General features: G+C 42.7%; 2 protein-coding genes across 3 annotated transcripts; both read right to left on the minus strand.

Moving 5' to 3' along the window:
• Positions 1-1,032: 1,032 nt before the first annotated feature.
• On the minus strand, positions 1,033-4,809 carry LOC116212937. The gene is given in 6 exon segments (XM_031547699.1): positions 1,033-1,821; positions 1,930-2,018; positions 2,021-2,381; positions 3,273-3,412; positions 3,939-4,011; positions 4,485-4,809. Coding segments are annotated over 5 exon segments (1,035 nt in total). The 5' UTR covers positions 3,969-4,011; positions 4,485-4,809; the 3' UTR covers positions 1,033-1,406.
• Positions 4,810-8,257: 3,448 nt separating this feature from the next.
• LOC116212823 (protein MODIFIER OF SNC1 1) lies at positions 8,258-16,259 on the minus strand. Of its 2 annotated transcripts, XM_031547533.1 has the most exons (11): positions 15,967-16,258; positions 15,005-15,081; positions 14,572-14,652; positions 14,449-14,493; positions 13,992-14,355; positions 13,374-13,476; positions 12,868-12,942; positions 11,445-12,753; positions 11,142-11,376; positions 8,601-11,057; positions 8,258-8,513 (listed from the first exon to the last, which is right to left on the minus strand). In XM_031547533.1, the coding sequence occupies exons 2-10, from the start codon at positions 15,034-15,036 to the stop codon at positions 8,700-8,702; spliced, it is 4,602 nt and encodes a 1,533-aa protein (XP_031403393.1). In that variant the 5' UTR covers positions 15,037-15,081; positions 15,967-16,258; the 3' UTR covers positions 8,258-8,513; positions 8,601-8,699. The 2 variants fall into 2 exon arrangements, with proteins under 2 accessions (XP_031403393.1, XP_031403394.1); XM_031547534.1 differs by lacking the exon at positions 14,449-14,493 and having other exon boundaries at positions 15,967-16,259.
• Positions 16,260-17,074: the final 815 nt, after the last annotated feature.

The following is a 17,074-nucleotide window of genomic DNA, read 5'->3' on the forward strand; positions in this document are numbered from 1 at the left end:
CATGCGACTCATAAAAATTGGGCATGGCGGCCATATTTTTGCACAAAGCAACGACCAAAACGAAAAGGAAGGCATGCCTTTCTCTTTCGTTTGCTGCGATTTCTTCTCTCGGGTTTACACGATCTCTTCCCCGTGAAATACCTACGGATCTTGCAGCCTACATTTTGTTTCAACCCGATATAAACAAAGATTTACGTAGGCAAAGAAGTAACCGATGATACAAAGGTTTTGTCATTTTCTTATTTCTCTTCCTTCTTTTGTCAATGTCAGTGTCGTACGTAGCAATATTATTCTCGCATAACTTAAACCAAAATGAGAAAAGGTTTGGACACCCAACTCAACGGGCCTAAACTTCATAGGTAAAGTTATGTTAATTGGTTGGTCCAGTTTAAACTGAAAACAGGTTTCGAGACCACCCCTCATAAGAATCGAAAATTGCCATATGGCATCGGGGATAAAAGATCAGTAAGACCTGTTAGTTATTCAATGGAATCACAGATCATCTGGTAATGCAATAAAAACGTAATATGATGATGATAGACAATCTCATTGGTCGTGGGAATTCATGAACCCGAACAGTACGTACGCCTCTCTACAGGGAGTGGACATGGGATCATGTCGTGTTGGAACTTTGATATGACGGCATGAGAGAGCAGTTTCTTCTCCCCGGACATGTGACCTAAGGGGCACCAAAACTATAATAGGAATTGTCAATAAACATTGCCAACATGTTCTCGAATGTCATCTTCAGCTGCTGTAATTTCATATCTTGAAGGGCATTGGAACCTTATGTAATGGACAACAATATGTTGACAGAGATACTAGTACTATACTGGAATGCATCAAATTGCAAAGAATCCCGATCAAAAGCTTAATGATATGCTGCAGCATCGTCACCAACTGCTGAGAAAGCAGGCCATACCAAGCATATCTTTCAGTGCCAAATAAACAACCGAAATATCATTAAGCAGAGAACAAACCGAATTGCAATATTATGTCACCAATTCCCCCGAATCTATGGAAAGAGAGAGATGCAAGGAAATGAACAGATAAATATATTAACTCGAAAAGGCACATGACGAAAAATGATTCATCAGTTGAAATATCTGATATGACCTCCTCCGTTCTGTCCCATGTTACGAACATCATGAATAACAGAATATCGAAGATAGGATTCAAAAAGAAAATAGAGAGGACAACTAACAATTGGGGACCATCATTGCCTCGCCTACTGGAATGTGCAATGAACAAGCATTTCCCGCTTGATGTGATCCCCGAGCCGCCCATGAAGAACACCAGTCGAAAATGGAGGCTTCCGGTCGTTCTCTATCACAAAAATCTCGCCTTCCTTTCAGAACAATCTCTAATTGAGTCCTTCGTCCACCAAAAACCTTCTGCCGAATCAACTAAATGAGATTAGCCCTCTTTAGGAACCTAATAGTTCTGCAATAGTACGGCCATATAGACTCGACAAAATCCAGGTACTTCTCCAGCAGCCACTCCTGAAACTCTCTGAGCTTACTTCTCCAGAGCTCCTTGTAGTCCAAGTTCTTAATGTCCACCACAGGTTGCCAAACCCGAGTGGCAATGACTTCTTTGAGCTTTCCACGAGCAACAAACTCGTAGGCAATCATGTAGTACACAGGCAGGTTCTTGATTACATTAACGGTCTGCTTGAAGGTGAAAACATAAAGGGAGCACAAACCACGAAGCATCTTGATGTATAGGGCAATGAGCAGGGGGCCAAGCACCCATAATGGCATCAGCTCCTTTGAAACTTCCCTCCCATAGGTGACATTAACAGCAAGGAATAAAGGAATGCTGCAAATAAAAAGCAGCAATCAAGATTTGTGTAAATGTACCAGCAGCTTCAGCTCGACATGCAACGAAAACTGAGATTTTTCATTCAAATGAAAATGTGATACTCACAATATCAGCGGGGGAAATTTTATTGTTGCATCAAGAGCCCAATAGTGGCACCATAAGGTTTTCAGAATGCCACTTTCCCCTCCAACTGGGTCTCATTTTCCGTCCCTGATATTTCTCTTGGAGGGGGTCCTCCTCCAAAAATTTCATCCGCCAACTGATCTGATGAATGCGACGTCAACATTGTGAGCCATTTCCTGAATAACTTATGAATAGCAGCGGAACCTGCAGCATTTCCATTGGTTCCAGGAGCATGGGGAATTGGAACATCATGTGCCTTGGAGGATTCAGCTACGGTCTCTTTGCTTTCTTTAGGTACGTAAGAAAGTCTGACAGAGTTCTGGGATACTTTCTCGGATCTGCCTCCTCCAGATCCATCATTGTGGACACTACCTTTAAAAGATGAGACCCTCAAGGATTTAACTTTTGGGAAGAAAAGGTGTGGGGATCCTACTCTGCAGAGACCAGTTACCATGATTTCTAATCTCAGATAGGTGTAAGAGTGGTTATAACAGACAATGTATTTCAAATCTTAAACTGACAAAACACAAGCACAATTCTAAATGCCATGATAATCATCACTAGATGATGTTAAATGTAGGGCCCTGCAAAGGACTCCCTGCAACTGCAACAAGAAAGATTTAGAAAGAAGGATCAAAGAGAGGTACTAGCCTTCTAAAAGAGTGGGACAAGCCTCCTAAAATGGAGGACCTTGAGGACATAGCCTATGATCCAAAGAAAGTCTGCTTCTATAGTAGGTGAAGCCCATCAAAGCAAAATGACAACAAACAAGGCCTATAATTATAAGGATTTTGACACAAATTTTTCGAATTCTCCATGCAAACAGGCATCAATTCATAATTTCAACGTGAAGAACACGGGCATATCATGGGAGAATCAACATGATACAGCACATCATCATCATCCAAAAAGTGATACAGCTCAATAGACTTTACTAGGAGTCAGGACGTGAATCAAGTAAGAAAGCAGTCCATCTAATATTGACTCCACTTACTGACTACTGCATCAAAACCCAACTTGGTTGCATCTGCACTAAACCTTTTGTTCCTAACCTTGCCATGATACTCGCAGGTTATTTTCCCAATAAAATCATTCATCAATGTAAGCTCCTCATTACCATTTGTAAGCCATTCTTCATGATATAATATAATTCGATATAACTCCAACAACATGGACATGAAGCATCAAAAGTAAATAATTGCCACCTATTTTCTTAAAAGATTTTCTTTAGTGTTGGCCACAGTTAAGAGATATGCACCTACAATATGTAAATATGCAACTCATTCCCGAAAAAACAAATTATAAAAAAAAAATCCATATTTCACCTGAGACAAAGGTGGCGCTTCAATCCTAAGCACCTATCCAAGTTCCCGAGCGCACGTAATGTGACTACACATTGCTTCAACCTCAATTCTTTGTTCAATTTCAACGATGTGGGCTTTGAAGGAAATCCCGCATAAGAACCCTGTAGTGCAATGATAGAAGTAACACTGATCACCTCCAGAGATCTAGCATGGGATTCATTACCTTAATATTCTCAGCCAATATAGGACCTCCTTAAAAGCACACAGAGACCTCACAGTTATCAAGAAATGCAAGATGACAAGGCCAATAAGATCTACCTAGACTTCCATGGATTATTCAATAGCATAACTTTCATACAAAGGAAGCATAGATATAATGTTCCAAAAGCATTGCATAAATCAGACTTTTGACAGGGATGATAAAGTCTAGTCCCATAGAGAAGGTAGATATCATATGCAGAGAAAATTCAATTCCTGTGTCTCCGCCTAGGCTTCAACTTCACTCCTTAAAATAGAAGTCAGCACTGCCCAGTTTAATAGCCAAAGAAAAGCAATGATAACACCGATCCATCCTCAAACAATCATCTTAAAAATTAACATATTTCTGCATGCACCAAGCATTTATAAGATAATTTCATAATTTACAACAAAGATATATTTGGACAAATCAGAAGTCAAGCTCTGTACCACCTGGAACTGATTAGTTACCAATGCCATCTTCAGCTTCTCAATTGTAGTGAGACCATTAACTCGAGCGAACCTACTCCAATAAGAAGAATTGCGAAAATACCCGACTCAGCTAAACATCAAAGATAATATCAAACTACTCGAAATCGAACCGCTTTTTGGTGTTTCCAGAATCAGAGACTTAGGGAGAGGAAGAAGGAGTGAATTAAGCATCATCAACTACCAAGCAGATCGAAACTAAATAAACTACTTTAAGCAATTAATCGGAAAACAAAAGTAACTTATCCCAGCAAATTCTATCCTTAAGAAAAAAATCCTAATTAGCAGCAGAACTTTTGATTCGCTTTGCATTTTCATCATCAAAGCCAATTTCTCAGCTACCCAAGACAAACCCCGCCTCTGAAATCACCACCGCAATGGCACGCAGACGGAATTCCCCGCAAAAACTTCAACTTTTCCCATTAACACCACGAAATCGAGCTACCAAGTGGCTGAGAACGCCAGAAGATAAGCCGGACAATCCAATAGAACGAAGGGGGTACGCACCTGAAGGCATGAACCCATGAATACTGGGAATTACAAGCTCCGGAGGGGAAGTTCCGCAGATTGATTGGGAAGATAAGAACATGAAAACCGCAGCTTGTATCTTGTCGTCGTGAGCTCCAATTTGTTCAGCAATACATACAGGGGAGGGAGGGAGGGAGGGAGGGAGGTTAATAGGAATGGATAGACAAATCTATTGGAGATAAAAGAAGGGGACGCTGCTGCTGCTGCTCTCCAACGGTGAATTCCCTGGGTCTTTATTCGTATCGTCTTCTACAGTGGACAGGAACAGGATAATAAATTTGCCTCCTTTCCATATACACACGCATATATAGAAACGCAAGAACTTAGAACACGGTACAAGGATTTTATTTACCAAAGGAAAAAAAAAAAAAAAAAAAAGAGAGAGAGAGAGTCATTTCATTTGTCCATGAGAAGTAAAAATAGTCACGTTAACATAGTTTTACCATTAATAAATCAGTCGATTCGATCTTATATCAATTGGAACCTAATAATTAAAGTGCAAACCAAAATATTGAAGACTCATGGAAATGAGCACTATTAGGCCCAATGCTCACTGGTTCATGGCCTCCGAGAGAGTTCGTTATTAAATCATAGAAGCCCTTTTCATAGGTCACACGCCTTCCATATCTATCTTGAGGCAATTTTGGTCACATTAGTCTTCTCATAGGCCCATTGTACCCTTATTAAAGGCCTACTTGATCCTTCCCATAATCGCACTGGGCCCTTATCATGGGCCGACGGGCCTCTCTCATGTACCATTTTAGGGCAATTTGGATCATATTGGCCCTTCCCGTAGGTCGTTAGCCTCTCTTTGGGCTTGCCCTTTTAGGCCACCGATCTATGAATTGCATACGTATATTTATATACATATGGTGATCTTACGGTAACTAGACTCTATTCCTTTTTAAATGTCATTTTGATCGAGATATCAAATGGTGCACATCAAAAATAAATGTGGCTCTCAACCATGGGCCTCTCTCAGAGTCTATTATCAAGTCGCAAGGGCTCTTCTCATAAATCCATCGGGCTCTTATCATAGGTCAACGAGCATCTCATATCAATTTTGGTTACATGGGCTTTATCATGTACTCGTCTCAAAGGCCTACTAAGCCCTTCTTATCGTGGTACTGGACCACACTAGGCCCTTCCTATAGTGGCACTGGGCCATTCTCACAAGACGATAGACCTCTCTCATGTACCATTTTAGGGCAATTTGGATTACATTAGCCTTTCTCATAGGCCCAATGGCCTCTCTTTGGGCTTGCTTGTTTGAGCCACTCATCTTTGAACTACATAGGTGTATGCATAGGTGTATGCATATACATTTGATTGAAATAATAGGTGGCGTATGCTGAAAAAATTTGGTGGCTCTTAGGATGAGGCTTCTCATATGGGCCCAATACACCTCTTCCAATGCTCGTTTTTTTATCATAATCGCCCTTTTCATAAACGCATTGTACCATTATCAAAAGCCTATTGGGTCATTCCCATAATCGACTAGACCCTTAAATAAGTCCATAGGTCCCTTTTATAAGTCATTTAATGGCAATTTAGATCAAATTGGCCTTTCTTGGAGGTCCGACGGCCTCTCTTCAAGCATGTCCATTTGGGCCATTAGGCTCTAAATTACATACATGTATGTATATACGCATGATGATCCTATAGTAACAAGACTCAGGTCTCTTTTGAATGTCAATTGATTGGAATACTAGGTGTTCCGTAACAAAAAAATTAACAATTCCTAATAGTGGCCCTCTCTTACAGGCCCATGAGCCTCTTTCAAGCTCGTTATGGTGTCACAAGGGCTCTTCTCATAGACACATTGGACTGTTCTCATAGGTCCACAGGCCTCTCACATCCATTTTAAGGCAACTTCGGCCACATGTGCCTCCTCATAGACCTATTGTACCCTTGTTAAAGGCCTTTCCCATGGTCACACTAGGCCCTTCTCATAAGCCAACTAGTCTCCCTCATGCACCATTTTAGGACAATTTGGATCAAATGAGCCTTTCTCTTGAGCTTAGTGGCCCCTCTTTGGGCTGCTCCTTCGGCAACTGAGTTTAAAATTGCACATGCACATGTATATAAATATGATGACCCCATAGTAACTGATTCCAATCCATTTTAAATGATTGAGATGCTAGATAAGGCGCATCGAAAAAAATAGGATGGCTGTCAAAAGTGGACCCTTCTCTTAAGTAATGAGCCTACCTTTTAGAGTTAGTGGGCCTTTCCCATAGGCTCATGGCCCTTTCCTAAAGCCCATTCTTGGGTCACAAGGCCCAATCTCAGAGACCATTGGGCATTTCGTATCCATTTTGGGGCAATTTTGGTCATGTGGACCTTCTTATAGGCCCCTTGTACACTTGTTAAAGGCCTTCTAGGCCCTCCCCGTGTAAGCTGACGAGCTTCTCTCATGTATCATTTTATTGGATCACATTGGCCTTTCTCGTAGGCCATATGACTTATCTTTGGGCCTACTCTTTTGGCCCACGAGCCTGTCACATCCATTTTGGGGCAATTTTGGCCAAATGGACCTTCTAAAAGACCAACTATACCACTGGTCAAAGGCCTACTAGGCCTTCCCATAGTAACATGGCCAATCTCATAGGCCAACATGCCTCTCTCATGTACCATTATAGGGCAATTTAGATAGTGTGAACCTTTCTCGTAGGCCCGATGTCTTCTCTTTGGGCCTGCACTTTTGGGACATTGAATGATGAGCTGCATGCATGTATAATTAATATACATGCAAATGATGATCCCCTAGTAACTAGAGTTTGGTCTCCTTTGAATGACATTTGATTGAAATACTAGATGGGGCACACAAAAAAAGAAAAATGAAAAAAAAGAGTTGCTCCTTTAGTAGTGGGCCTCTCTCAGGTCGTTATTTGATCATAAGGGCCTTTTCACAGACCCACTAGGCCATTGTCATAGGTCCACGAGCTTTTTGTATCCAGTTTAAAGCAATTTTAGTTAGATTGGCATTCTTGTAGACCCAATATACCCTTGTTAAAGGCTTAGTGGGCCCTTCCCTAGCTGTATTGGGCTCTTCTCATTGGACGAGGGGCCCTCTCATGTACCAATTTAGGCCAATTTGGATCTCAAGGGCCCTTCCTGTAATCTCAATGGTGGGTGGTATTGAGAAAAATTGGTGGGCTCTCTCTTAGGTCTAGTGGGCCTATCACAAGCCCATGGCCTCCAGAGCCCGTTGTTGCATCATAAAATACTTTCTTAGTATACCCTCTGGACCCTTCCCATAACGAGCCTCTCATATCCATTCTGGGGCAATTTGGGTTACATGGGTCTTTTCCTAGACCCACCACTAGACCCTTCCCACAGTCGAACTGGCCCTTCTCAAAGTCGATGGGCCTCTCTCTTGTATCATTTTGGGGCAATTTGGATGACATCGACCCTTCTCATTTGCTCGATGGCCTCTCTTTGGTCCTGTCATTTTGGGCCAGTGAGCTCACTAGATTGGCCTTCCTTTGGTCCTGTCATTTTGGGTATGTCCATATGATGATCACAGTAATTGGACTCTGGTCCTTCTAAATGATATTCGATCGACTCATAGTAGTCCCATCCTGGACTCAGAGAGAATTGAATATGGCATCCTCTAGCGTCATGTTTAACCAGTACTATTCAGTTTACTGCTGGAACGGACAACGTTCCATTGAACAATGGGGAATCGGGAATTCCGAGAGGCTGACTGTTTATAAACATCAAAGTTAAGCATGAGTCTGAGCGGGAGATTGAGACCTTTTCAAATACTACGCTTTCCATTAGCATTGACTGATATATTCATTCATGCACAAGGCCAACGCCAAATGCAGGATTTTAAGGAAACATGTGTGTGTTCCAAGGAGAAACATGACATTGTTCAGCAACAAGACCACAATTTTCTTTCTTTTCCTAACTAACAACAGAAGCAGCAAAACATCATCAATCACATCCCGCCAAATTGCCCCTGCCATGTTTTCCCCAATACATTCTTCACTCGCTCGCAACCTAAACCAAACATCAAAACAACATTAGTTAAAGCATGTGTAATAAGTGATGATGGGTCTCAGAAGCTATTCCACTCGTCAGAGATACCTGAAGGCTCAAGTAGTCATCGATCCACAATTGCCGCGGGAGATCTGCAAGCAGCTATTCACTTACAAGCTCTCTTCAACAATCAAAGCCAGAATCTACTCAATCTACATGAGCATTGCCACCCTGCCGCTCGTAAAAGGTACCTCCCCCGCGCCTAGAGCCACTCTGACCCGCCCTCTCCTTGTACCTTGGGCCTTTACTCTGAGAAACATCCCTCAGCCCTTCAAAGTGGCTCGGTTTATTTTCATTGCCATATATCCCAACTGGCTGGTACTTGTAGCTCGAGTTGTACCGCTGCCTTTCCCGATGGGCCGGAGCGTTGTGCTGTCTGGTGTCTTGCCTGCTTGAGTTCCATTCCCCGTGGTACTCATCTCTCCTCACAAACCGGCTAGAGTTTTGGTTCCCATTCTTACGTGGCCCGGAAGAGAACACAGCCTCGTGTGGTTCATCAGCTGATTCCGTCGTCTTAAGGGGACCTTGACTCGGTGACTGAGGACGACCAGCTAAGAACCGTGGTCTGCTCTCTCTCTTACTTCCCTCAGGCAGCCCTGCTTTTTCATGCATCTTGTCCTCCACATAAACAGATGGATCTCGGGCCTCATCATGCTCCTCAGAGAACTCTTCCACGGGAACTCCACTAGATTCAGCAGTGTTCCGACCAGTACCAGCTGCCTTGTTTGCCCGGTAATTTTGACTAGGAACTGCCCGGGATTTTGGCTGCCAATGCAATGTTGACCGTTCCACAATGCCATGGCTTTCTCTAGGAGCAGGACCTGCAGGATCTGTGTGGCTACCTTCAGCAGCAGGGTCCGTTTGGCTACCTTCGGGAGCCACAGACGGATTGTGACATTTTTCTGATTCGCCAACGCTCTTGTTCTGGTCAGAATCAAGCCTACCCTTCTGCCCCCTCGAGAAAGGGTGACGCTTTCCTCTCCCTATTATTCCCTGATCTCTGACAGCAGGAGCTGTGAATTGAGATGTGAAGCTGGCAGATTCGCTAGGAACATTTGCGCCATCACAAGAAAGCCCTTCATCGTGATGCTTTGGTTGCTCCTTGGTGGGCTTTTCTTCAGGCTTTGGCCCTTGCTGATGCTCCGGCCATTTCTGAACATTTCCAGCCACGTGCAATGATTGAGATTGGGATTGTTCAATGGGCAAACCTTGAGTAGTTACTGTATCAGTCGTACCCCGCTGGTGCCACGACCCATGTCCTTTTGCGGACCTATTCTGCCTGCTACTTGATTCCTTCACTGCAACAGAGCCGGATCCAGTATCTCCCTGCTGAACAGCCTCATCTGCTGATTTCTTTTGACTCTCCAAAACAGCCATCTGCTGATGTACACTTCCTTGTTGAGCCATTTCCTTGGCAACTGGCTTGGGGATATACCTCTCTAACTCTGCTCTCTTGCTTCTTGGATTATTATTCTGTAAGGGCTGATCACTCTTCACCAAAGAAGATTGACCCTCCCCTGCAGTTCTCTCACTGGTTCCATCAGCAACCTCAGTTTTATGTTGTGTTCGGACAGGTGCCCACACAGCAGCATCACCACCATGGAACTTATCGGCCACTCTGTTTACATTTTGATTTCTCGGAGCCCTGCGAGAAGGCTGAGACTTCCACTGGTTATTCCCTCTAACATGGGCTTCTTCATTTGCCGAACCTGGACACTGCTCTGACAGCTGATTTTCATCATTAGACTCCGCCAATGTCCCAACTGCACTGTGATCAGTTTCAGATCCAGAAGCCTTCAACTTAGCACCTTCAACTGCAGCAGTGCTGACCCCACCACTTTCTTTAGGTGCCAGCAGTGGTAAAGGATTTGCAGTAGATGATTCATCCCCTTTAGGCTTGTTGCGATTACCTCTGTTACTTCGTCTTCTTTGATATGCTGAGAAGTCAGCCCCGCCATCGACAGCCATAGTGACATCATCTGCCACAACAACTTGAGATTTTGGTGCCTCAGTGACAATCTTCTGAGTGTTGTTCTTTTCAGACATCATGTTCTGCTTCTGCTTGTACCCAGTACGATGCTGCTTAAGAGTCTGTGGAGCAACATCATAGTTATCGGCATTAAATTTAGCATCCTGCTGTAGTGGTACGGATTTTAGAACAATGGCAGGCTCCTTGTGAACACCCTTTTGTGGCTCATGCGGAAATTCCTTCGACGGACCACTAGATCTTCCGACTGCATCATTCAGAGCCTCAGTAGTTTGCCTGACTAAATCACCCCCGCTCACAGGTGAAGAACTTGACAGGGCAGACCTAGTAGGTATTGCCTTGTTCTCGTTATTCAGGATGCCACTTTCAGTCTTTGAATTTGAACCTTCCACCACATGCGTACGTCTATTCAATTCCTCCAGTTTCATCTGTGCCTTGGCTTTCTGCTCCCTGGCGAGTTCGTCCTCTTCATTTTGCCTTTGTTTCACACGTTGCTCTTTCATCTTTGCATGTGCACGCTGAAGGTAAGGCCAAACATCATGCATTAACTTTCAAACGGCTATTTCTTTAGTGAAATCAGAAGAAATATATAGATGTCCTACCTCTGCTTGACTATCACCAGGTCCAGTGATGACAGGTACATATCCTCCCTCATATTTTCGTGTAGATTGAGAAGCTGGATCTGTCCGCCTGTGAACATCAGAAGCTTCTGAAGGAATGGGCAGTAAAGGATCCAAGGCAACAGGTTTCTTACGAAAACCATCGATGTCTTCTGGGTTGAATCTTCCTCTGCCCCGTTGATGATGAACTTTACCTCGCACGCTATGAGGATACCTCCTGTGAAGTTCTATATATTAGTAAATTATCAAAATTGAACCAATAAGTGGATCCTGCAAGTCACAAACCTGGAGGTGTTTGTACCACTATCAGCAGTCTCTTCAAGCATCTTCTCTTCAGTACAAAGACCTGATTTGTCCTGAACATTTGCAGAACATGGGGGATGATGCCCAGGTTCAGCAGCAGAATGACTTGACTTCGCCTCACGTATGTGCCATTTGTTCCCTCGCACTGGCCTTTCAGAAACGACCATAACGTCATGTCGCGGATCAGAAACCCGGGCTTTGGCATTCAAGCCCTCAATTTTTTGAATCAGACTGGAACCCTCTGGAGTGCCAGATTTTGGACTATCGGTGACGAAATTCTTCTGTTCAGCCCTTGCATTGTCTCTATCTACCCTGGCACTTTCCAGATCTTTTGGCAACTTTACTTTGCCGGAAAGAACAGATCCACCAGCTTTTTTTCCAAAATTCTGAGAAGCAGCGCCCTCACCAACCGCTCTAACTTCCAAATCCTTCTCCTCATCTTTCCAGCTATCCACTCTGCACTCATTTTCCCATGATGATGCTCTAGACTGGTCCACCTTCTCCATGGATGGTCCACTGCTTTGCTGAGTTTCCTCCTGTTTTTGTTGTTCACTCTTCTCATTCCAATTATCATGCTGCTTCAAGAGAACCCTGTATGGTTCCCGGGGATCACGATGATGACCAGATTCCACTTCTTCTGAACTGCGGACTATATTATTAGAACCATGCCCAGGAGGTCTAATGTGAGAATTGCCAGCATCAGGAGCATTATGGCCTGGAAATTGCCCATATATAGATGGAGGACCACCTGCCATGCCCATCATTGAAATATCCCGTTCATTTGGACCAAAATATCGCATAGGAGGAGGACCGATATAACCGTCATAGGGTACAGGCCCAGGGTAGAAACCAGGCCTAACTGGCATGCCAGGGCGAATGTAAGCATCAGGCATCTGAGGTCTATACATATCTCCACTTTTAGGATGGGGTCCCCTTGGGCCAGTTCCTGGTGGAGGAACTTGTTGTGGATTTGGGAGAGCAGAAGGTGGAATTTGAGGACGGTAATAATGAAAGGGCTCCATGGGGAAGCCACCTGGTGGAACAGGCCCACCATATGGGGGAGGTCCACCTGGAGGGCCTCTATACCAGACGCCACCTGGTGGATTATTTGCAGGTGGGCCACGCCAGGCGTTGAAATGTTGAGGGAGGATACCCGAATTCTGAAAAGGTGGGTTATCCCCATTCCTTTTCTCGATGCCAACCCTGTGACCATCCTCACCATATGATGGATTATCTTTTCTCCACGAGTCGTCTGTTCTACTCTTTCCGTCTGCACTCAAGGAAGCATCACCTGTAAAAGTGGGAAGTTGCAACAAAAGCTGCAACAATCAGATTTCTAGCAAAATGGCCATTACCATAAAAGGGACAGCAATGCAGCACTAGATTACAAGGCAAACATGCATACCAACAGAATAATTCTCAGAACCGTCTTTAGCAAGGGCCAATCCACCAGCAGAACCTGAATCATGCAAAGCAGGATCTGCAAAAACAGTTTCAAAGATAAGCAGGATCGTACAATTGATAGAGCACCGAAATCATGAAGAGCATCAGTCAAATTAACAGGGCGTACTTCAGACCTGACAAATATTCCTAATACGCCAGAACCTAGACGACTTATGCTAGGGAACAGGGCATTAAGCTAACATTTGTACACGCTCAACCGTTCAAACCTTGAAAAATACGGTAGCACATTGCTAGCTTCAGAAAATCTACTAAATGAACTAAGGGAAAGAAAATTCGTACAAAGAGACCGGAATAATTATAATTAATTAATAAGCATATGAGTACCATGAGAACTAAATTGCACTATGGGAAGGGTAAATTGCATGACGAGACCCTAGTTATCATACAAGAAACTTTTCTGAGCAAAAAGGGAAAATCTTAATTATGAATGGGATCTAGCTAAGGAACCTTGTGAGCCTGTATTTTTCCCTGGGCTGCTTTTCACTGAACCAAGACTTGGAAAATCGCCAGTACTCAAAGAAAATCCATCATTCTTTGATGACGTCACAACCTACACATAAAAGGGGAAAAAAATTGCAAGTTAGGCCCTTCACATGCAGGTGTAACTTGTAAGACTCAAAGAAAAGGGAAAATGTAGCTATAATGTGCCCAAGGCAGTCTGCTTCAGATGAACTATATGCTATAAATAGAAATCAATAACTTATCTTCCCTGCGCAGCAAAAAGTTTCTACGACATGGAAAAAAAAGTCACATTTATTACTTAAAAAAGCAGAAACATCGATATCCAATTCTTTTGTCCACATTAAAACCCAAGGAAATTGTTGCAAGTTTAAAAAAGAGAGGGAAAAAAAGGGTAATCAACCTGAACAAGTCCCTCAAGGGGGTTGACTACAGAAGCAAATGTAGAGATAAATATTCGCACTTACTGAGCACTGAATGTTATAAAGCAATGACTGAGAAAAAACAACAGAATTCAAAAGACAGTAAGCTAAAGAGCTTCTTTCAATCAACTTCTATGACTCATATAGTTCATAATGACGAAACTTAATGAAACCAGGATAATACCAATCTTTCCCCGCTCCCAACAACAGAGATATCAGATGGAGGTTCCGCAAATCGGGACAACTGTGAGCTACCAGGTCTTGGTTCTGCACTACGTGGACGCAGTGATCCAAGTGATGCCTGACTGGATGTTAATGCTCCAGAAGCTGATGATGGTCTAGAATTTGAACTCCACGCATGATGAGTAGAGTCATGAACATTGTCACTGCCAGCTGTGGAAGGACGAGTGCCAGCTTCACCAGATGAAGGTCGGGCACTGAGGCGGCCCAGTGAATTGGAACCGCTATCGGCATTTGGGGATAGTGATGAAGAACCCCACGCATTTGATGTAGATGATGATGGCCGACTCCCCCAACCGAGTGTACCCCTGTCAAAGTTAAAGAGAGAAGGATAATTCTAAATTCGACCCGCATAAAACTGAGAGAATCAGATTGAAAACTCAAAAAAATTGTATACTCACTTGGGAACAATTTCAACATTTGGGTCCAGACCGTGGTTTTCTTGCCTTTAACACCAATATTATAACAGTAAGTGAATGAAACAAATAGGTACAAAATTACAAAATCAGCAAGAAAGCAAATACCTCTGGCTCGGTAAGTTTATAGGTTTCGGAACAGCAACTTTCCCCAGTACAGTCATGCCACCTCTTCTGGCTGATGCCCACCTAATCACATCAGATATTCAAGGTAACCTATCATGGTCTGCTTTTCATGGTCTTCTTTTAGGTTGTGGCAGTAAGAAATTTTATAATGAATATTTTGAATCCCAGATTGCAATCAACATTAGGAGCCATCAGAACCAATCAGAAACTGAAATGCCTTCAAAATACAAATGCAACATCAAATATTGGCAGAAGATAAAAGATAATGAGACCATATGCATCCCAAAGTTGTTACTATTAACCAAAGGATAGGTAAAAAATTATTGGATAATAGCTTATCTTCAAATTCATCTACAGAATGATTACGGACAAAAAGAAATTCCAATCCTCTGTCTCAAGGATAATAATACAGTACCTCCGATCTCCGGACGACATACTGGATGCCATGACAAGATTGTCCCCCCGAGGTCATTCAAGCAAATTGAACACAAGCTGGAAAGAAGTCAGGTGACTCATTAATATGCATGAGATATAGATATGGAAAATTGAAAGCATCATCATAAATTATCAAACCTCCTATAGAATTTCCAGAAGCTACTCTACTTCATAGAAATAAGCTACATTATATTGACCAAACTGTGCAACAGCCTACATGTAAAATGATAAGCCTTGGGTTTAAATTTCAATCCCATGTAAGCATTTTTATTCCCTTTTTTTCATTCAAATCACAAGACATACTGATGCTGTCATCCATGAAGCTTGATGCAAGTCATGAAAATGTACCTATGTACAACAGACATAATGACAGTAACCTCTCTAGAATGCAAATTCAAAACATCATCTTCAATAAGTAAAATTCATTTCCTTTACTACTTTTCCAGCTCCTGACAGGAAATGCTCCTTGGTTTACCAACCGATACCCTCTGGATATCTATGAAACATCATCTATGAATTCTCCAGCTCATAAAGTATGAACAACTACAGAGAAGTTACTGGGCAGCGCAGCCCATATCTATGTTTCTTGCAACGAACGGTGCTTACTCCATCATACCGAGCTCAGAACTTTCCGATACACAAATTTACAACTTGATAACAGATCAGAAAATCCAAGCTGATATCTCAGCTCAACTACTACAGTATTAGCCTACAACAGAAATTATCCTATTAGCCGTTTGCCAATTCCTCAAGGCAACAAATTTAACGGTCCTCTTGGCATGAATCAGGCTACATGAGCCCCCTGAAGCTATCCCGAACGGTATGTAAAACAAAGAAATGCAAGACATTGAGAATGGCGGGATAGTCATGTCGAGCTCGGGGAATTGAACAGACGGTGAGATGACATCAAAGAGACACTGCACTTCATGGGGAATCACTTGCCTGGAGCCGGACGACACTCGATGCGGTTACCCAAAAACCCTAGATGGCGAGAGGATCAAACGGGAGTGTGCAGGAGAAGATAAGAGGCGAATGAACGAGCGATCGGATCGTGAGATCGCAGAAGCAATTGAAGGAGAAGAGATATCGGTAACGCCGTCGAGAGGGGGAGAGCGGCGGAACGGAGTCTGAGAAGTGAGACAGCTTATCAGATCGGAGAGAAGAGACTGAAACGAGAAGGGAAGAGAGGAGAGAGAGAGAGGAAGAGAGAGAGAGAGTTCGAAAATACACGAATGGCCCCTCGTATATTACTATTTTTCAAAAAATGCTAAAAAAGGGTAAAATTTTTATTATTTTATCCTAATCCGTGTGCTATTCTCTTCCCCCTAATCCGGGTGGGAAAATGTACTTTAGGCCTTGACTATGAGATTTATTGCGAAAGAGAGCAGTATCTTTTCGCTCGTTAACATTAGCACCCTTGGCTAGGGTAATAGTCAGGTTCAACATGAGTGTTCCCTCGACTTACGAAGATCTATTGTGGTGCTTTTCTTAGAAGTAATGGGAGCTTTTGAAGAAGAAAGAAGAAGGAAGAAAGTAATGGAAGTTTCATCACTACGTTACTCAAAGCCATTATCCATAGGAAGTTTTTAAATAAAGAATCGATAGTATATGGATGCACAGCAATAAAAAAACGTAAAAAACGAGTACAATTATACCGGTAATTGTTTTAATATGAACTCCTAGGGCATAGAAGGATCACGGATGAAAACTTTGTTGGCAATGCCTTGAGGTCCCTTTAGCCCTTTTCAGCAACATGCACGTAAGGTGAATCATCCGATTTGAAATTGTGTTAAAGCGTACAAGACTCTTGAACATAACAAGAGATGAAGAAATTGTTAATTCATGCCCCAAGAGGATAAAATTTATTCGGATAGACTAATAGAAGATTTTACTCTTATTTTTTGTGGGGATTATGTTCAAGTTGAGCTTATCAAAAAATGGAAAGACATTTTAATATTTAGCTTTCTAACTCTATCAAAATATCTAGCTTGTTTTAAAAGTATAAAATGACTTCATTTCAAGCCATTTAAGAAGGATATATAAGGAATAA

The sequence above is a fragment of the Punica granatum genome, chromosome 7 (genome assembly GCF_007655135.1).
Source record: "Punica granatum isolate Tunisia-2019 chromosome 7, ASM765513v2, whole genome shotgun sequence".
In the NCBI taxonomy this organism is placed as follows: Eukaryota; Viridiplantae; Streptophyta; class Magnoliopsida; order Myrtales; family Lythraceae; genus Punica; species Punica granatum.

Bases quoted from the DNA above. Each gene is read 5' to 3' on its own strand.
- LOC116212823 (XM_031547533.1), bottom strand. From the start codon at position 15,036: ATGGCATCCAGTATGTCGTCCGGAGATCGGAG. The intron at 14,356-14,448 runs GTGAGTATACAA...TAACTTTGACAG, and splicing joins AATGTTGAAATTGTTCCCAA to GGGTACACTCGGTTGGGGGA. The intron at 12,943-13,373 runs GTTCCTTAGCTA...CTGTTTTTGCAG, and splicing joins GAAAAATACAGGCTCACAAG to ATCCTGCTTTGCATGATTCA.